This window comes from Protopterus annectens, chromosome 7.part1 (assembly GCF_019279795.1).
Source record: "Protopterus annectens isolate FY-2018-M chromosome 7.part1, PAN1.0, whole genome shotgun sequence".
NCBI classification, from domain to species: domain Eukaryota; kingdom Metazoa; phylum Chordata; order Ceratodontiformes; family Protopteridae; genus Protopterus; species Protopterus annectens.
The window spans coordinates 196,828,531-196,851,383 of record NC_056740.1 but is presented as its reverse complement, the minus strand read 5'-3'; the positions used below and the strand labels follow the sequence as shown (position 1 = coordinate 196,851,383).

The window sequence follows — 22,853 nt, the reverse complement described above, 5'->3', positions numbered from 1 at the left end:
TGCTGTGACTGATCAGTTTTATCCCTCTGTAGTTACTGCAACTACTCAGACATCCTCTGACTTTCCAAGATTTCATTAAACAATCTGGTTAAGAACTCCACTGCCATTTCTCCTAAGCACCACCATGCTTCCACTGATATGTCATCTGTACCAACAGCCTTTCTATTCTTCATCCTCTTCATAGCTGTCTTTACTTCAACCTTGCTAATCTGTTTCACTTCCTGATTCACTATCAGCATTGTCGGCATGTTATATACATGTACATAAGGTAGCGCCTAACATTAAGAGAATGTTGGAATACACAGAAACAAAGAATTGTTCATTGGTCAAACAAAAGAGTGGAAGTACAAAATGTGGAACATGCCGACAATGCTGTTACATTAATGAAGCAGAGAAAATAATATTAGAAGATATAAACCACACAGTTATTAGATGTTTGAGAGGTAACTGTAACAGTAAACAAGTGGTTTATATCGCCAGTTGCAATGCATGTAAGGCATACTATATAGGAAAAACGGAAAGGGTCATTAAAAAGTGTATTTACGAACATTATTACAAAATACGCAAAGAAGACACTAAAAATGCCCTTTACAGACATATTTTAGATAAAGGAGAGGGACACAGTTTTGTATTCGCCATTATTGATCAAATAGATATACAAGAAGGTAACTGGAAGAACAATTTAGCATTGAAAGAGAGTGTATGGCAAATTAAAACTGATGCAACTAGGTTCCCAGGCCTTAACGATTCTATCAACATCAAGCCATTCCTCATGAGTGATTAAACATTTTCTTATTGAAATATAGCTAAGCTAACAGCATTTTTTATCATTGCAAATTTTATTATTAATTATATTTTAGAACACATACGTTGAGATTAGTTAAGACATCAATTATATTTGGTCCAATTTTTAATAGAATAAATTTTTAATATACATATGAAATATAGTAGCTCATATGTACAATAAGTTTTTAAAAATTATTTATATACATATACAGTATTTAATATTCATATTTAATATTCATTTTTATTACGTATATTAAGGTTAATCAATATCATATTTTCATAATAGTCCATATAATACATATTTTATGTCTAACAATACATTTACACATTCATCATGATAGATTTTTTATGTTATTTATGTTTTTTCCTTTTTGTGGTTAATATTTATTTAAATAAATGTTTAATTTAATATTGATTCAATTGCAACTATTTATACACATGTAGTGTAAAGAAGATGTATACATTTTCATATAATTATACATATATTTAGTATTTAGTATTTTAACAACAGTAGTATATAGTCTTGGGGATATATTTTTTGATTATGCTTGTGATTTTTAATGGTTTAGACTTTGTATACATAGAGCTTCATCATATTAGCTAGTTTATAGCTCAATGAGAGATATGAGCGTATATCTACGTAATATTGTTAGGAACATTACCCAAGCTAATACAGTATTATTCATGAAGAATTCATTATAATACTTTTTACATCTTAGTATAATTTGAGTTTTTTTTATGTGTTTTATGTGCATGTTATAGTTAGACGCTAAAGCTGTCACATATGCAATGTTGAAATGGTGCTGTCACTTTAAATATCTTAAGAGATTTTGGCGCGTTTTTTTAAAAAACGCAGGTTTAACAGGTATTTATGTTCAACGGCAAATACTGTTTAGTGGTTCTGATGAAGACTGGCACGTGTTCCAGTTGAAAGCGCTTAACCTTCTTGTTGTCCTGTTGGAATATGGTTTAATAAACTGTTGATGTTTCTATGAGAAGTTTATGGTTCAGTCTGATTTTTGGATTCTCCCCGGACGAGCTGCGTTCATTCTACATTTTCCTTCCTAGCCTTCCTGGCTCATTAATAGTTCTCATTATAGTGTATCACATTAGGTGGGGAGGAATTCACTGTTTTCAGGAGTGCAATATCATTGGCAGAAATGTGGTTGGTATCCCCCTAGGCTACACCTACCTGAACCAGCAGGTATTCAGATGTTGCTGTCTTTTTTATTGCTTATGATCAAAAGTGGTGATTTGTGTGTATAGCCCATGTATGTTGTACTATGCTTTCACAGTTGGAAAAGACCATTTATGTGGAAGCCCACCTGTGCACTGATTTCTCTGAACTGGTACAGGTGTGCTGTCCACAGGTTTTACACTGTACAAGCCCTTATAGGTTCATAGGTTTATACGTGTTTACTAGGGTAACAACCACAAGGGCCTTTTTAAGCCTAGCCATGCATCCCAAATATCTGACAAGTTCTGTTACCCTTGATAAGAGTAAGCAGGGGTATGTGAGATGAACCATTTACACACTGACTGTATCCATTAGAGACATGGGTGCCAAACCGGGGATGAATTTCCTGTTCCCCATCCAATTGTCCAGGTTGCACTTGAATTGGTTTAGGGAGGAACTCTGCTTCACATGGATGGGGAGGCTGTTCCATAGATGAGGTAGTCTGTGGAATACATACCTATCTCTCCACCAGGTCCTAGTTATATCACAAGCAAGGTTTAAGTCTTTAGAATGGGTAATTCTGGTGCTGTTTGTTTTGTGAATATACAGGAGGTCCATCACAGTGGGGTCTGATAATGCCCTGTATGCCATGCATAGATCTCCTGTCAAAAGCCTATAGGAGACAGAATACAGGTATTGGGCCTTGAGATGGTCTGCATAGGGCATTTTACTTATGCCCTGTATTCTTTTACTGAGGAACCTCTGTGGAAGTTCCAATTTTTGGATAGGCCTGATAGGTACATACCAGAGGGGGAATTGTTCTCAATGATAGGTCTGATGAATGCCAAATACAGTGGAACAATGACTTCCTTGGACTTAGATGCCATACCTTTGTTTATAAGTTGCAAAATATAGAATGATTTCCTCAGCACTTTAGATACGTGATGGTCAAAGGCTAGGTTACTATCTACATGTATCCCTAAGACCTTTACTACTGGGTCAACTCTAAGGGGTGTGTTATCTACTACATTCCAAAATCCATGAATATCACTCATAATCAACAGAAATTTTCTCAGTGTAATGAAACTTAGTCAAAAACTAGAATCTTTAGATCCAAAATTATGATTTATTCCTTACTGTTAGTGGGATAGCAGGAAAATCTGTAAAGATAAAGTGTGCCACATTTCTACATGCCACTGGAAGATAACCCTCAAATGTTGTTATTTATTTATTTTTTTTACTTTTCTTGAAGGCAAGAAGGGTAAAATATCCTACTTCAGAGAGGAGGTTTTGTGAACCTACAAACAATTTGGCATTTGTTTGCATTATTTTTTTTATAAGAGCACAGGAAGCTGAGTAAACATAAATACTTATGTGACTAAGGTAAGGAATATAACTGAAGATTATAAATATGGTGAGTTGCATAATTCATTAATAAGAGAAAACATTTTAAGGTATAAGAAGAGATCAAACAAAAAGCAGGTTGGTAAAAGAACAAGTCCTCACCTTACTAAAAGCTGTGGATGTGTACCCTTGATAAGTGTAAGCTGGTGACAGGTCTGAACAGAAGTGTTTATAGTACATGCCCACCCCTTAACAGAGAGTGTTGGAAATATGGTCAAAACAATTAATTTTTGAGGTACGCAAGTTACATATTTACATAATGATAAATCTGTACTGGCAGTTTCATCTCTGTCACCTCTAGAACTAAGACCAGCAGGACCTAACCTAGCTCAGAAAACTTTCCCAAGCTACTTTAGCAGCTCCTCATTTCCCACAATCCTCAGCATCTAAGAACCCTTCTCCAGATCTCTAAAAACATCTGTGTATGGCAGAATATACAAACAATGTGAAATAAGCAGTCTTGATGTCTAAAAGGACTCTGAAATAATGGAGATGAAACTGCCAATGTAGATCTGTCATTATGGTAAGTAGATAATGTTCACATCTGCTGCTGGGAGTGTCTTCTCCATCTCTCCTAAGGCAGAGTCCCAAGCTTATCCTCTCAAATAGTTCCTTAGGGAGAATACCATGGATTATGGAAATTCCAAATACACGCCTGAATCTGGAGATCACATCCAGATTGTCATGTCTCACAGAAGTGTTCAGAGGTGCTCATCATATAAGAAGTTCACAAGTATCATCCACAAAGTATTCCTAAAGAAAGCTTGAGTAGTAGCCATAGAGCTGGTAATATTAGCACTAGGGTATTCATGTAAGGATTAGCTACACTTTTGGTAGCAGAATTGCATGCCACGAGAAAGCCTAACAGGTTACCTTAGACACTCTACCACTCTATCTTTTAGAGAAAAAGAAAACAAGTTGATAGTCTCTTCCTGTGGATTTTGTTCTATCCAAATAAAACCCTAAACTACCTGTGAACATCCATGCAGTACATCAGATATTCCCCATGGATGACATAAATAGGGAACAATAATGGGAGGTTGATAGACTGGCTTAAATTAGATTTTCTAGCGACTTTTAACATGAAGGAAGGAGCTGTTCTAATGGATACCCTGTCTTTATATAAAGTAAGTATGGGAATGAGTGCATAAGGTCTGCAACTCTGAAATTCATTTGACCAAGTTGACTGCAATGAGGAAAGGAGTTTTCAAGTAAGAAATTTCAAATCAGTAAAGAAGGTTGGTGCAAAATAATGGTGTGCTAACTTTTCCTGAGTAAAATCCAGGTCCTAAGAGGGAGTGGGAGATGCAGTAAAAACATGCCTGTGAACAGAGTTTTCCAAATTTTGAGTGAGGATAGAGAGGCAGAATTTGCACCTTGATGAAAATTTGATATGGCTACAAGGTGCACTTTCATTGAAGGCAAACTGAGGCCTGGACCAAAATTTAGGATGATTGAGTCTATCGGCTTTTCCCGGTTAGGGGTCGCCACAGCGGAACTCCAGTCCGCTAATGATTGGCAGTAGATTTTTATGTGCCGAGTTGCCAACCCTGACGCGCAACTTTCAATGAAGGTACGCCCATTTACGCATGTCTCCACACAGAAGACGCTCTAGCTGAGAATCGAACAGGACAACGTCTTACTGTGAGGCGACAATGCTACCGCAGCACCACCACATGAGAGAATTATTGAAACAGTGAAGATCATCAATAAGAAAAAGTGCTGCTAGCTCAGAGCACGAGTATGGTCTTACACTTCATGAATGCAGAAACATTCCACTTCAAGCCTCAGCACATTCACTTTCAGACTTGTTAATGGGGACAAGAAGAGGAAACAGTTGCCAGCATCTTCTGTTCTGCTTCATCCTGCATAAATGCCAAATATCTAATTTGCACAGCAAGGTGTTCAGCAGAAACAGAAATATTACTATGGCTGGTTAGCTTATCCATGAGCTACATACTTTCCCTGCAAAGGTATATATAAATTTTAATTTTTGATTCACTGACAAATTAAGTTTGTATATATTCCTGACAGCAGTATATAGCAATGTTTGTTCTGGTATAATGAAAAATTAATACATATGTATTGCTTACTGTTTAATTTACAAAGTGATAAGTCTTAAGGCTCCCTCACAAATAAAAAACAGGTATAATGCATAATATCAGATTCTGCCAATCTAGTTATGATTTGTTTTGTGATATGTATTTGTCTGTGCAAGAAAAAAGAAAATACGCATACTTGCACTAAATTGAATCTAATATTTATGATAAGAATACTTTGAAATGATAGACTGGAAAGTGAAAATATGACCTGTGTCTTCGTTGTGTTGACAAAAAACAAATTAGGCACTATTTTTAGACTTTGTATTCATTCTGCCAGTCAAACATAAGCATTCTGATATGGTGTATCAACTATGACTGTGAAGAGATGGCACAAATGTCCACATCCAAGAGCCTCTGTAATGTCTGCTTGTTTTTTGATTTAGTCATTTTCACAATTTCTATGACTTTTTTGAATTATGCTTCTTTGAATTATGCTCTGATGTTAGAAAGGGACACCTATTTCAGATTTATCATTCTTATTTCACATTTCCTGACCTTTAACTTTAAACTGTGCTGTGTCAGTCTTGTAAGCAGTTGTATAGTTTCTTACCATATTTTTCATTTTTCTGAATCCAAACTAAGATATCATAATTTACATTAACAAAATTTTCCAAACCTTTAGATACATGTGCAACAGCTCTGCAGAATACCACTCTTTCTATCAAAATACCAAAAGGAAATCTAACGAATCTATATGTTCATAATGTCATATTAAATACAGACAATTTAGAGCTTTCTTTCACTATCTGAGAGAATCCCTGGGTTGCATCTAATACTGAAAATAATTTAGTGTTAGCCATTGCTGACACTACCTCAACTGTAAGCAATGGGTAATGTTTTTGTTTGGTCATTTATGTATTTATTCATTCTAGAGCCATGTAAATATAAATATTGTCTTGTTTTATTAAAAAATAATACCATACTGTCATTCATTTTGTTGGAATTCATAGTTTCCTAGTGACAACTATGTTTACTTACTGATGTGTTCTGCTTTTGAGAGCTACTGGCACTTTCCCTAAAGAATGAATCACTAGCCTAGCATCAGGATTTACAAGTATATGATTGTTTCCTGACAAATCATCCTAACCCTTAAATAAATTGCCATAGTCACGAAGGATATCATTATTATGGCTCTGTACAGTATTCAAGGACTGTGGTTTATGTTTTAAGCATTCATGCTTACCACTTCATCTCCTCAAAGGTGAGTAGATTTCATACTCTAATTTTGTTCCTTTCTCCACTGTTCTATGACCTTAGAGTAGGGGGTTTATATCAGAACATCGAAACGGCAAAATATTGAATCCTGTTACATCGAACTTATTACATCAAACCAGCAAAACATTGAAAGGCTGTCAGTGACAGCTTCCAATGGGAACATAACACAATAAGGGTGTACACCCACCACACCCCCTACTACTTAAATATACCAACTCCGAGATTGCGCTACAGTGTAGGAAATGGAAATCTTCCATTTCTGCACTGTAGTCCACTGAAGTGCGATCTCCAAAGTGGAATATTGAAGTGGCAGGGGGTCTGGGGTATGCAGGGGGTCTTGCTCCCTGCATGTAGTAATTTGTTTTTAACATTCACTCTGCATATTGGTGATTTTTGATGTTTCGATGTTTTACGTTTCGATGTAAGCATTTCGATGTGACGTGATTCGATATTTTGCTGTTTTGATGTTCCGATATACACCCAGAGTAGGTCTCTGTAAGTAATAAGGTTATGTGCAGTTTGTTTCCCACGTGGAGGGTCAGGTAGGCTTGCCCCCAAACATCCAGAGCAGGAAAATCTGTTCAGATTTAAGCAAATGAAGTAGAAGCACTTGGTATGTGAGAGCATGCAGTGGTCCTATATTTAAAGTGCCTCTGTGATTGTGTGACAGTTCTTGAATGTGCACAGAAGTACATTCTCTCCATACCCCTCAACCTCTTAGTACAAGAAATGTGGACAAAGCAGAAATACAACAGAGAGGGGATCAGGAGCAGACTTTAATGTTTGTTCTTATAAACTTAGAAAGTTCCTAGGTTGCTAAAATAACGGGTTTTGCATTAGCATATATTTTCTGAAGGACATGAAGTCTGAAATTCAAATGTCTAACATTATTTAGTGACTTCAGTCCTCAAGAATTTGCTAAAAAAAACACAAATGTTATGAACAGACCAAAATATGAAGCAAAAATCTGGACATTTAGAGAAAATCTGGACAGTTGAGATGTATGATTCTGTCTTAGCTTTCACACAATAAACTTACACTGCAATTCCTAGCTTCCTTAAAAGCCGAAATATTAAGAGAATCAGCTCATTCAAGTGCTACACTTTGAAACAGAATTATGTACTTCTTATTTTTGTATTCACATCATCAGCTTTTGACCTAGTGGTTTATACTTGGTGTCCTAAATACATTGACAATGAGCATATAATAATTTTTAAATTTCTGTAAACTCCAGTGCTTCAAATGTAACTTCACACAAAAAATGATATACATACTTGTATCTGGTTTAAATTCAGTCTTATGATTATTAAATCCCAACATTTCTTACCAACTGACTGACTTTCAATCTTGTCTCACTGTCTTGGTCACATTTTTTATATTTCACATCTGTTAACCGTTTTCACTTTAATTGTAACAACTAACACATCATTTTCATATTTTTGTTCAAAACATGCAAACTCTTAAACACTTCCATGTTTTCTTTTATATAGCTTTGGAAAATGGTTCCTTCTAACAAAGATTATACAAAATTCAGGCAAAGGTTCCTTGCATACATACAACAGATGACTGAATTTTAACTGCACCATATTTTCTCTGCAGCTTATGTCTCGCTCTTAATATATTCTAATTCTGGTTCTCATTTTTGTCTTTTTATTTGGATCTCCTTTTTTCATATACTTTGTATATTCAAGCATTTCCCCAGATAATTCTTTTAACTGTGTACTTACAATTTTCATTTCTTTGCACAAATCCACAACTTTGCTAATGTCCCTTTAAAGCCTACTGCTTGTTGCATTATTTCTTCTTGCAACTCACCAAATCTATAATCTTCTGTTCAATTCTTTGGCCTATTAACATAATCATCTACTGTCTCTGTAGGACCTTGTGCTCTTACAAAGAACAAATGATAAAAAGTAAGCTCTCTCTAAACTCAAAATAGTTCCTGAACTTCTGTGTAATTGCTGCTGTTTTGTATTTCTACCCTACGGGAAAGACAAAAGCATTAAATACTTTTAAGGCTTCATCCCAGCGGCATGTAGAAATTAAGTATATTGTACCTTTTCAAGGTTCTTGGCTATTTCACCTACAATAAGAAATAAATTTCCTGATCAACAGCTTCAAGTTTTCTGCAAAATTGTCTTGCAGTGACATAATTCCCGGTGGTTGCAGCTGGATCATTTTCACTTAGAATTGTACTTCCTTATTTCTAAACACTTTAACTCCTGAAAACAGATATATTTATCAGTACAGAAATAGATTTTTCTCATTCTAATACTAGTTAATTTATGTTTGTCATAATGCTCTGTAAACACAGACATTATGATGCATTTTAATCTCTATAACATGTTTATTCAGACTGCCTTCAAGAAGACATGCATGAAACATGCCCATGCAAATCACATAGCTGCGTACTGAAAGCTATAGACACTCTTTAGTACATCTGTTTTACAGTCTTAAGCTTCTTAGCAGTAAAGAACCCCATTCACTTTTGTATGTGCATTCTGCTTCCCCCTTCAAGGGCTTTTATCTCAGGGCTTTCCTTTTTCAACAGACAATTGTCACTGCTGAATTTGCAGAATAGACTCAGAAATATTGACAGCAGCTCAAAGCATTTCTTTTCTTGTTAGTCTCAAAAGTGGGTGAATCCGTTCTCCTGTCATTCTGTTTAATCAGCATCACTCATATGTATTTTTGTGTTTAGATCTGAATTACTGTACAATAAAAATATATGTTTCACAACACTGTCAGTCTTTCTTTAGCAGTTTGAGGGCAAACTTGTAGCCTATTTATTTTATTTATTTATTTTACATTTGTTGACCGGGCTAGTCCAGCTGGATATATGTCCATTTTCAGTGGAGGCCCGGGGAGAAAAGTTCCACAAATTACAACAACATAAAAGGTCAAGACAAAGACAATAACAGTATAATTTGGTACATAAGTTTTAACAATTATAGTACAAGCCTAAGATTATATATTTTATATTTCAGTAGGAAAAAGGAAAAATTTATCTAAGAATAGATTAATAAGACTAATACATTTGTATTAGAAATGGTGTAGTACAAATCCTTATAACATATTACAAAATTAGATACACCTAGTAATTTATGATAAGAGATACTGAGGTCTCACAAAAACCTAAGAAAGAAAAACACTAGAGATCAATAGAGTATAGAAGAACAGCAAACAAGGATGGATTTCTAGTGTTATTTAACGCATAGGTTGTGATACTATATGAAGGTGTTTGATCATTCCACTGTATATACTTATTTACATGAGAAAAAATCCTAAGGAAGGTTAAGCTCACTAAAAATTAGTGAGACAACACAAGATCATGATAGGCTAGGAATTGTGGTTGTCTAGTTAATAGTTAGGTACTTAGTCTTGGTTAACACAGGGGCATAGCCAGTGTGATTTGAGGTAGGGTTTAAGCTTGCTTTTAAATAAGCTGACAGAGGATATTGAGGTTAGCTGGCTTGGGAGGATGTTCCAGGCTTTACCTACTGTATTGGAGAACAAGGTGTCACCAGCTAAGTTGTTGGATTTTGATATTTGTACAAGTAGGTTATTAGCTGAGCGTAAGGTCTTGAGGTTATTATAGGGGATGACTAGGGATGTAAGTATGGGTGTATTTTGAGGTAAATACAGGATCTTATGGGCTACTATTAATTGATTGAAAAGTATTAAATTTGGCAGCTCTAACCATCCTAACTGATTCAGATTGATACAGTGATGAGTTCTATAGGAGGACCCAGCTGCAAATCTGGCAATATTGTTGTAGGAGGATGTAAGTTTACTCAGATTACTTCTACATATTTTGGTATAGATAGGGCAGGCATAGAGCAAGGTAGAGATGAGGTGGGTACGAGCAATAGTAACCCTGGCTGGAGGTGTAAGAAAGGGTTTTATTCTATAGAGGGAACCTAGTTTCTTGTTTACTATTTTTATGGTGTTATTAATGTGAGGTTCAAAGGACAAGTTGTTATCTATTAGTACCCCGAGTAGTTTGGTGGTTGGTTCCGGAGATATTATAGTTCCATCATTTGAAGTAATAGTAAAGTTAAGTGGGGAGGTTCTGCGGGTGGTGGTAAATAGTATCATTTTTGTTTTTTTGGGGTTAAGGATAAGACGTCTTTGTAGGAGCCAGTTTTCAACTGTACTAAAGGTCATTTGGGTTAGTGACTGAAGTTCTGATTGAGAAGCAGCAGCGCATATGAGTGTGGAGTCGTAACAATCAAATAAGCTCTTTCTAAGAGAGTTCATTGCTTTAAGATCTCTATCAGCGTAAGTCTTCCATAAAAAAAAATTAACAGTAATGCACACTGCAGCTCTAAATAAAAACTGTACTAAAGGTCATTTGGGTTAGTTGAGCATGTTTTTTTAACTTGTAGCCAGCTCGTGTGTAAAAATATTCTTCATTGTCCACTGGAATCTCTGAATGGTTGAAAAGTGTATTCCTGCGTGCAGAAAAAAACAAGATTTTACATGTTTTTTACCTGGTTCAATTATATGTGTGATTATCCAAACAATTTGATTATCCGAACTACCCTAGGTCACAATTAATTTGTATAATCAACTCTGTACTGTATATACATTCATTTAAAAATACAATTCATTATGGTGGGTTTTTTTTAATGTGTTTGACCTTTGAGTAGTGCCAGAGGAAGATTTATCTGAATGGTGGTAGTAGGGCTTGCCATGATCAGTACAGGTACAGATTACATAATCTATAGATCTCTCTGTTTTTTGTATGTATAATTAAATGCTGCTATTGAGACGGATACACTGTATGGAAGACTTACCCTGATAGAGCTCTTTTTAGCAGTGTGTATTTGGATAATTTTAAGAAAATGTCATTGCAGTCAATAGTCTTGCACAAACTTAGTAAGCAAATGTCAACAGTGCAGGAGAAGTATATACAATGAATATTGTTATGATAAGCATATTTCACAGCAGGCAGTGGTAGAAATAAATTTGTATAAGTACATCTCAGCAAATCGGGGATGTGTGGTAATAGCTAGAATCTGAGCAAGGGTACAGGTCATGAAAAAGTTTTCTTGTTCTTTATGTACAAAGTGCACAACAGAATCGTTTAGAGCTACAGTGTGCATTACTGTTGATTTTTTTTTTATTTAGAGCTGCAGTGTGCATTACTGTTGATTTTATTTTTATTTAGAGCTGCAGTGTGCATTACTGTTGATTTTATTTTTATTTAGAGCTGCAGTGTGCATTACTGTTGATTTTTTTTTATTTAGAGCTGCAGTGTGCATTACTGTTGATTTTTTTTTTATTTAGAGCTGCAGTGTGCATTACTGTTGATTTTTTTTTATTTAGAGCTGCAGTGTGCATTACTGTTGATTTTTTTTTATTTAGAGCTGCAGTGTGCATTACTGTTGATTTTTTTTTATTTAGAGCTGCAGTGTGCGTTACTGTTGATTTTTTTTATTTAGAGCTGCAGTGTGCATTACTGTTGATTTTTTTTTATTTAGAGCTGCAGTGTGCATTACTGTTGATTTTTTTTTATTTAGAGCTGCAGTGTGCATTACTGTTGATTTTTTTTTTTATTTTGCAGGATATAGAGAAGACCATGAGCACAGCACTGAATGAGCTGCGAGAACTAGAGAGGCAAAACACTGTGAAGCAGGCACCAGATGTTGTACTTGACACACTGGAACCAATGAAGAACCCTCCACTTGGTTCAGTGAACTCAGAACCAGCTAGTCCACTTCATACTATCATGATTCGTGATCCTGATGCCGCCATACGACGCAGTAGCAGTTCCACCACAGAAATGATGACCACTTTTAAGCCTGCCCTTTCTGCACGGCTTATAGGATCCCAGCTTAGACCTCCTCCAATGAGGCCTGTCAGACCAGCAGTACAGCACCGATCTAGTAGCAGTAGTAGCTCAGGAGTGGGCAGTCCGGCTGTGACACCAACAGAAAAGATATTCCCTACCAGTTCCACTGACAAATCTGGCACTATGTAAAACCAAACAACTTTTCTTTAAGCATGGCCTTCATGAACAACACCTGGATCTTCTTCCTGCAGCTGTCATGTAGAACAGCCCCATCATTCCTTTCATGAGCAGACGGAGCAGCTGCAGTGCCAAGTTCTAATTAACAACTGTTAGCAAGGGGGCTGCTGATCTTTTAAAGTTAACGACCATCTGCAGCTCTAAGACTGTTGTGCACATAATTACAGCTAACACTGAAGTAAAACTGTCATCTGGGGCAATGATGTGCTACTCACAGCACACCACTGGAATATAAATAAAACTCACTGAGTCTCGGAGCTTTTTTTGGATGGAACCTCAGATTCTTAGACCAGGCATTATTAGTGCAAACAGTATATACAAGTGTTTCCAAAAATGTTGTCACAAGATGGCAAACAATATATATATATATGTATACTAATATGTCTTGCTTGCTCAACTGCTGGTCCAGAGAAAGAGGTAAACAGCAGTGTGTGTGTGGGGGGGGGCTGGGTTTACTTGATGGAATGGACAGACATTTTATCTATAAGAAGCTGAAACCTCTCGTTATCAGTCTTGTGGTGTACATAGACATAGAAAAAAAACAGTTCAGTCCTTCCCTGTTTGAATGTAGAATAAGGAATTCTAAGTATGTAAGCCACAACATAGCAGTGTCATATATATATATATATATATATATATATATATATATATATATATATATATATATATCTGTGTGTAGAAAAGCTAAGTTGTCTTAAAAAACAAACAAACCAGTATGGAACCTGTGATAAAATATCTAGGGTAACTTATGTTTTAATTATTAGTAGTTATTTTTTTGTAATATTTACCTTGTACAGAGTAGAAGTAAACAGGCAATGAGACTGAAAGTGACATCCCTTTGTCTAGAACTGTGTGTTATCCAAAAGGGGGTCTCAATCTCAATTCATTGTTGCTTGTGCATGAAACGCATGAGCCATATTTGACCTATCAGATCACTGTTAATCTGATTGGTGATCTTTGCACTTTCTGAACTGTACAATGAAATGGTTTGGTGCACATACAAGAAGCAGGTAGTATTCCACTACCTTTGTAAAGAAGTAAAATATGCACAAGTTCTTCGCCATGATATCTACCTACTGTAGGCGTGGTTTATTTTGTCTTTGTTCAGGTCATGCAGTTGTTTGTCCTGTTTTTCTCTTTTGTATCTCCCCCTTTAGAATGCACCCAATATTGCAGATTGAAGAATAAGAAAACCTCAAAAACAAAAGTATGCATTAAATTGTTAACCTAAAACCAGCATGAAATGTCAGTATGATGGTCCTAGGCAAAAATACAGTTTAAATTAATCATTTAATCATATATAACCTTTCCATCTAAGAAAGAGTACATTTTAAAACTGTAAAATGAAAAATAAACAAACTATTTTGTTTCTCGAGTGCAGGATTTATGCTGAATTTTAGTTTAGATAGGCAGCAGTTACTAATTTAACAAAAACAACAGCAAAGCAGCAAATACAATGAAGAACAAAGAACAGGAACCCAATGAATAAAATGTATTCCTCTCTGACATCTCAGCATACACTGCCTTCTTGGAGTACACAATTACTTCACATCACGCACTTGTTTTGTATACACTGCTAAATAAGCAATTAAACAATAAAGTCATCAATTAATACCATGAAATACTTATCGAAACATTTTCTTTAAAGTAATACATGCCAATTAAAATCAACATTCATACCCTTAGGAAACAAAGTATCAAACTTTAATATATAAACTGCTTCTTAATAAAGAAGTTTATTCTTGCTAATGCTCTCCCCCAAAAAAACACACTCTACGTTTTCTAAAATTGTGGCTTGTAAACCATGAACAGAACTACCATGTGCTTCCAAAAAATGTTGTGCCACTCTGTTCCTTTTTATTTGATATATCATGAACTTGTTCTAATAGCCTTATTTTAAAAGCCCTTTTGGACTCACCCACATAAAACTTATTACAAGGACATCTGAGGGCATAAATAGTTCCCACAAACTTCAAATCTTCGACCATTTAAGAGTCCAAAATAAGGCACAATGAATTTGCATGCCTCACATTTGCCGCATCCTATTGTCCCTTTTATTCTTAGTGACTCATATAACCCCTCCTTGGGTCTACAGAACCTAGATTTCACCAAAAAGCTCTTAATATTCCGACCCACTCTATAAGAAGCAACAAGTTTATTAGGCATCCATGAACTTCCAGCTTTTAAATTTAATAACAGCTGCCACTGTGTTTGTACTATCTCATAAAACCTATTACTGAATCTACTATATGTGGTTACAAAATACATTTCACAACCAGATTCAATATTGTTATTTAATTTGGAAACACCCTTTCATTTTCTATTGTTGTTTCCTATATACTCTTGATTAAATCTAGACCATGCCTTAGCAATTAGATCTTCACCATAAACATGCTTTTTAAACATCTCAAAAGTATAACCTATCTCCCTTAAAAAATCTTGTTCATCACTGCATAGTCTGTAAAGACATATGCATTCACCATAAGGTAGGGCATCAATTGTATGCCCAGGATGACAACTTGTTGCTTTCAGACAGTATATGTCCCCCTGAAATTTCCTGTGTACTTTTGTAGTTAATATACCATCTTCCTTAAGTATCAGATCTCCATCTAAAAAGGACACCTTCTTCCCCATTGGGATACTATCAAATGTAAAATTGAATCTGTTCACTTGTAATTCATCCAAAAAATTCTGCACCTCCTGTTCCCCGCCTTCACATAAAAAAATGAAATCATCAATAAATCTAAAATAACATTTAACATGTTGACAAAAATGTTTTTTTTCTATAAACATATTCAACTTCAAACAGGCCCATAGTTAAATTAGCATATGAGGGGGCAAAAGCCGCCCCCATAACTGCTCCATATTTCTGATGATAAACTTGGCTATCAAACTCAAAATAATTATTCTTCAAACAAAAATGTACTAAATCTAAAATATATCATGTAGTGGGTGACTCCCCCATGAAAAATCTAATTGCCTCAAGGCCATGGCCATGATTAATGTTAGTATATAAACTTTTCACAACTAGAGTCACCCAATACATCTTATTAGCCCACTGCACCGTCCTTAACTTGCTAAAAAATCAAAAATATCTTTAACATAAGCAGGTAATGAAACTACCTTGGGTAACAACAGGAAGTGCAGCAATTGCCCCAATTATAAGTGAAATCATTTCTACCTGAAACTGTAGGGCACCGCGGAGGGGCCTGTATATTTTTGTGAATTTTAGGTAAACAGTAGAATGTGTCAATACTATGATTATTCATAGTTAGCTTCTTCTGAACATCATCATCAGTTAAGTAACCTAACCTGATGCCTTTGTTAAGTAAAGATTTGAATTCAGCTAAGGCTCCCAGATAATTACTTATATCTACCTTTGAATAAACTGAATTATCATCCAAATGTTCATGGCACATCTTCAAATGCTGAGATATATGAATCACAACCAGTTTGTTTCCCTTATCAGCAGATTTAAAAAACAACTGTTCATTTTTAGTCATAATTTTAATGCTGACCACTCTTCTCTAGTTAAATTATAAACAATATTCTGTTTTTCTTTTAAAAATATATTTAGTTCAGTTTCAGTAAAAAAAATCTACTGTTTTATGAAAATAACTAATGTCAGCATCAAAAAAACCTGGAACATAACTGCTGTGTGTTTTAACACAGCTAGTGTGAAATAAACTGTATGCACTGTACTCATCATCAGAAGCACAAGAAAAGTAATTCTCTTCCATACAAGAATCACTGACATTAATACATTCATTTTGTTTAGTACTTTTTAAAGTATTGAACATGCATTTCAATTGTAATTTCCTAACCAGCCCAAAAATATCTTTTTTCACTTCATATAATTTAGGAACAACAGTGGGAACAAACTTGAGACCACTGTTCAACACAGAAAGTTCACTGCTTGAAAATACATTATTCTTCTTCTTTCGGCTGTTCCAGTTAGGGGTCGCCACATCCATTTCTTCCAGTCCTCTGCATCTTGCTCTGTCACACCAACCACCTGCATGTCTTCTCTCACCACATCCATAAACCTTATCTTAGGCTTCCCTCTTTTCCTGTTACCTGGCAGCTTCATCCTTAGCATCTTTTTCCCAATACACTCTGCATCCCTCCTCAGCACATGTCCAAACCAACGTAATCTTGTCTCTCTGGCTTTGTCTCCAAACCTTCCAACCTGGGCTGACCCTCTAATATACTTATTCCTAATCTTGTCCATCCTCGTCACACCCAGTGCAAATCTTAACATGTTCAACTCTGCCACGTCAAGCTCTGACTCTTGCCTTTTTGTCAATGCCACTGTCTCCAACCCATATAACATAGCTGGTCTCACTACCCTCTTGTAGACCTTCCCTTTCACTCTTACTGGTACTCGTCTGTCACAAATCACTCCTGACACTCTTCTCCACCCACTCCATCCTGCCTGTACACTCTTCCTCACCTCTCTTCCACACTCGCCATTACTCTGAACTGTTGATCCCAAGTATTTAAACTCATCCACCTTCGCCAACTCTACTCTCTGCATCCTCACCATTCATCTATCCTCCCTCTCATACACACACATATATTCTGTCTTAGTCCTGCTGACCTTCATTCCTCTTATCTCTAGAGCATATCTCCACCTCTCCAGGGTCTCCTTCACCTGTTCCCTACTCTCACTACAGATCACAATGTCATCTGCAAACATGATCTCGTTTGTCAACCTGTCCATCATCATTGCAAATAAGAAAGGGCTCAGAGCTGATCCTTGATGTAATCCCACCTCCACCTTAAACGCATCCATCACTCCCACCGCAGACCTCACTGCTGTCACACTACCCTCGTACATATTCTGCACCACTCTTACATACTTCTCTGACACTCCCGACTTCCTCATACAATACCACAACTCCTCTCTAGGCACCCTGTCATATGCTTTCTCTAAATCCACAAAGACACAATGCAACTCCTTCTGACCTTCTCTGTACTTCTCCATCAACACTCTCAGAGCAGACATCACATCTGCAGTGCTCTTTCCTAGCATGAAACCATACTGCTGATCACTAATCATCACCTCCCTTCTTAACCTAGCTTCCACTACTCTTTCTCATAACTTCATGCTGTGACTGATCTGTTTAATCCCTCTGTAGTTACTATAGCTCTGCACATCACCCTTATTCTTAAAAATTAGTACCAAAACACTTTTTCTACATTCCTCAGGCATCCTCTCACTTTCCAAGATTTCATTAAACAAGCCATTTCACCTAAACACCTCCATGCTTCCACAGGTATGTCATCTGGACCAACAGCCTTTCCGTTCTTCATCCTCTTCATAGCTATCCTTACTTCCTCCTTACTAATCCACTGCACTTCATCATTCACTATCCGCACATCATCCAACCTTCTCTCCCTCTCATTCTCTTCATTCATCAACCTCTCAAAGTACTCTTTCCATCTGCTCAACACACTCTCCTCGCTTGTGAGTACATTTCCCTCATTATCCTTTATCACCTTTACCTGTTGCACATCTTTACTAGCTCGGTCCCACTGTCTAGCCAATCGGTACAGGTTCTTTTCTCCCTCTTTAGTGTCCAACCTTTTATACAACTCTTCATACACCTTATCCTTAGCCTTCGCCACCTCTCTCTTTGCCATGCACCTCATCTCCTTATACTCTTCTCTACTTTCTTCATCTCTTTGACAATCCCACTTCTTCTTCACCAACCTCTTTCTCTGTATACTCTCCTGTACTTCTTCATTCCACCACCAGGTCTCCTTGTCCTCCTTCCTCTTTCCAGATGTCACACCAAGCACCTTTCTAGGCCATCTCTCTTACTAGCTCTGCTGTAGTTACCCAGCTATTCAGTAACTCTTCACTGCCACCCAGTGCCTGTCTTAACTCTTCCCTGAACATCACCTCACAATTACCCTTTTTCAATTTCCACCATTTGATCCTTGGTGCTGCCCTCACACTCATCCTCCTCTTCTTGATTGCCAATGTCATCCTACAAACCACCATCCTATGCTGCCTAACTACACTTTCCCTTGCCACCACTTTACAGTCCCCAATCTCCTTCAAACTAGCCCTCCTACATAAGATATAATCCACCTGTGTGCATCTTCCTCCACTCTTGCATGTCACCCTATGCTCCTCCATCTTGTTAAAATATGTATTCATCACAGCCATGTCCATCCTTTTCACATAATCCACTACCATCTGACCTTCTGCATTCCTTTGCTTAACACCATACCTACCCATCACTTCCTTGAAAATATCACTGCTTGAAAATACATACCCGGACAAATTCACAACATAGCCAGCATTCTCACCACTTGGTTCATTTGTAGTAGTTATTCTGGGGGGGATTAGGATACCATTGGTTTGGAAATTGGTTCTCTCTCTGCCTTTTTCTGTTTGGTGGTTCTTCAATTCAGCCATTCAGCCCATTCTGAAAGATCTGATGAAATTCTGAAGGTTTTTGTGCCCTTGGCAGTTCTGGATATTCATCCCCTTCACGTTGTTCATCTTCCCCTGTTGATGTATTGTAAGCAGTACCAACAGAAGAATAGGAACGCCATTCCTCACCTCGTTCACTTCCTTGAAACCTCACATGACCTCTGTTTGCTTTCCGATTGGTTCTTCCCCCAAAGACAGTACCATTGTCATAGTCCCGGGTATCTCTGATTAATTTTTTCTTTTTTCTCTGCAAGATTTCTTCCTCATATTATTTTAATTTCAAGTTAATGTCTATAAGCAGCTTATCTACAGATTCAGAGCCAGAGGTACAGATTAATTTACTGCACATACTGCTGATTTCAGTTAGTAACTCTGTTTGTTTCACCCTATCTCTCTCTACAAGGATAGAGATCCACTCTAATGTGTATTTATGTGCTGCTGCAACCCAGCACTTATAAAACAATTTGTCATTTTCATTTTTTAAATCCAATGGTGTACCAGGGTCTTTATAAGCTCTAAGACCTCTAGGAGTTATGTCAAGTTCTAAATACTTAGTCAGGCTCTGAATATTGAAAAATAAACAGCAGTTTCTTTTCTCATTAGCTGCTCAAGTTTGTCATACATATTTTTAAATTCTGGATTCACAGCATTGTCATACCTTCTGCCAATTGTTGAAAACGGGTTGAATAGCCTGTGGTTCCTTTCAGCTTCCCATTTATCCCACAAAGTGGACTGGTTTTCTGTTATTCTGCTATTACTATTACCAGCAAGTCCAGGTTGTAATTGTTCACGATTGGGTTCAGGAGGGTGTGTGACATAATTGTCCGGCAAACGTTGAGAAGTATCCATAGTAGAGTTTCTAAAACTCCTAGGCACATCTACATTGGGATCACTGGCCATAATCCCACAGCAGCAAAAACAACAGCAAAGCAGCAAATGCAACGAAGAACAAAGATCAGGAACCCACCCAATGAGTAAAATGTATTCCTCTCTGACGTCTCGGCATACACTGCCTTCTTGGAGAACACAATTACGTCACATCACACACTTGTTTTATATACACTGCTAAATAAGCAATTAAACAATAAAGTCATCAATTAATACCATGAAATACTTAAAAAACATTTTCTTTAAAGTAATACATGCCAATTAAAATCAACATTCATACCCTTAGGAAGCAAAGTATCAAACTTTAATATATAAACTGCATCTTTATAAAGAAGTTTATTCTTGCTAACACTCTCCCCCAAAAAAACACACTCTACTTTTTCTAAAATTGTGGCTTATAAACCATGAACAGAACTACCATGTGCTTCCAAAAAATGTTGTGCCACTGAACTCTGTTCCTTTGTATTTGATATATCATGAACATGTTCTAATAGCTTTATTTTAAAAGCCTTTTTGGACTCAGCCACTTAAAACGTATTACAAGGACATCTGAGGGAATAAATAATGCCCTCAGTGTCACACCTATAGTTCCCACAAACTTCAAATCTTCGACCATTTAAGAGTCCAAAATAAGGCACAATGAATTTGCATGCCTCACATTTGCCGCATACTATTGTCCCGTTTATTCTTAGTGACTCATATAAGACCTCCTTGGGTCTACAGAGCCTAGATTTTACCAAAAAGCTTTGAATGATTTACAGACTATTCGGTGATGAACAAGATTTTTTAAGGGAGATAGGTTATACTTTTGAGATGTTTAAAAAGCATGGTTATGGTGAAGATCTAATTGCTAAGGCATGGTCTAGATTTAATCAAGAGTATATAGGAAACAACAATAGAAAATGGAAGGGTGTTTCCAAATTAAATAATAATATTGAATCTGGTTGTGAAATGTATTTTGTAACCACATATAGTGGATTCAGTAATAGGTTTTATGAGATAGTACAAACACAGTGGCAGCTGTTATCAAATTTAAAAGTTGGAACTTCATGGATGCCTAATAAACTTGTTGCTTCTTATAGAGTGGGACGGAATATTGAGCTTTTTGGTGAAATCTAGGTACTGTAGATCCAAGGAGGTGTTATATGAGTCACTAAGAATAAAAGGGACAATAGGATGTGGCAAATGTAAGGCATGCAAATTCATTGTGCCTTATTTTGGACTCTTAAATGGTCGAAGATTTGAAGTTTGTGGGAACTATTTATGCCCTCAGATGTCCTTGTAATAAGTTTTATGTGGGTGAGTCCAAAAGGACTTTTAAAATAAGGCTATTAGAACATGTTCGTGATATATCAAATAAAAAGGAACAGAGTTCAGTGGCACAACATTTTTTGAAAGCACATGGTAGTTCTGTTCATGGTTTACAAGCCGCAATTTTAGAAAAAGTAGAGTGTGTTTTTTGGGGGGAGGGCTTTAGCAAGAATAAACTTCTTTATAAAGATGCAGTTTATATAGTAAAGTTTGATACTTTGTTTCCTAAGGGTATGAATGTTGATTTTAATTGGCATGTATTACTTTAAAGAAAATGTTTTTGAAGTATTTCATGGTATTAATTGATGACTTTATTGATTAATTGCTTATTTAGCAGTGTATATAAAACATGTGTGTGATGTGAAGTAATTGTGTACTCCAAAAAGGCAGTGTATGCCGAGACGTCAGAGAGGAATACATTTTAATCATTGGGTTCCTGGTCTTTGTTCTTCGTTGTATTTGCTGCTAGTGGTTACTAATTTCACTACAGTTTGCTGGGACTAGATTTAAACAAATGACACTTTTTGCTATGGAATCACTGTCACATTCATGCTGGCTGCCAAATTCATTAGCAGCAGAGTGATTTTCTGTCTTGTAAGTCATCTGAGAAACTAAAAGGTAAAAGCATCAGTTCCACTTTTAAGTTCCCTCCTAAGAATTCACAGAGATACTCCGAGCAGTTGCTTTCTATTATTTTTTTTTTCAATGAGTTGTATGTCAGTAAGGTATTTAAAGGACACAACTCTTCTAGCATAAAAGCTTTGGTACAAAGATGACAAAATTAAATCTAAGTTGTTATGTTTGCCCAAATTTCACAGATGTATTTCATACCACAAGAAAGACTTTGTGGAAAATGTAGCTTTCATTGTCCCTTGGTTGATTTTGATTGGTTACTAAGGTTAATATTTCCTTTCAATTAATTATGCACTTCACCTGGAATCACAACACTCCTTTTGTTTGTTTTTTAGGTGAGTTATCTCTGTACAGCAGATAAAAGTTATAGTAACTTTATGGAGTGACTGTCTGACATCACATTACAGATTAATAACTGAACATACTTAATTACGTACTGTACTTGAATTGTTACTTATCAGAGACACGTTTTGCTTTATTGTTTGGTGACCTGGTGTATTCCTACCCCAGGTGCCCTTGAATTTTAAAGACTTACAGTACTGTTTTCAAACTATTTAAACTGCCTCATTAATATTAAGTACAGCTACTGTCATTTATATGATCACTGGAGAGCCAAACATCTGGAAACCTGTACAATGTAACACTCTAATATTTGGGATTTTACATAAAGACATATTTATTTTTTCCATTCCAGAAGACGGAGAGACAAGTTGTCATTCTGAGCATGGCAAACCAGAGCCAGTAAATTGCCTGACCACTTTTCTTTGAAGTTCAGAGTACCCAGATCATTACATAGCCGGCTTGTCATAAGTCCACTGTGGCACTGATCTTAATTCCACGGGGACATTAGAGAAA

At 36.3% G+C, this 22,853-nt stretch overlaps 1 protein-coding gene across 2 annotated transcripts in view; it reads left to right on the top strand.

Annotated features, from left to right (window-relative positions):
• Positions 1 to 13,326, top strand: part of SRGAP3 (SLIT-ROBO Rho GTPase activating protein 3) — a 2,107,662-nt gene extending 2,094,336 nt beyond the window's left edge. For both annotated transcript variants that reach the window (XM_044078646.1, XM_044078643.1), the window contains exon 22: positions 12,254 to 13,326. In XM_044078646.1, coding sequence (XP_043934581.1) covers positions 12,254 to 12,670 — 417 coding nt within the window. In that variant the 3' untranslated portion in view covers positions 12,671 to 13,326. The remainder of the gene's footprint in view (positions 1 to 12,253) is intronic.
• Positions 13,327 to 22,853: the final 9,527 nt, after the last annotated feature.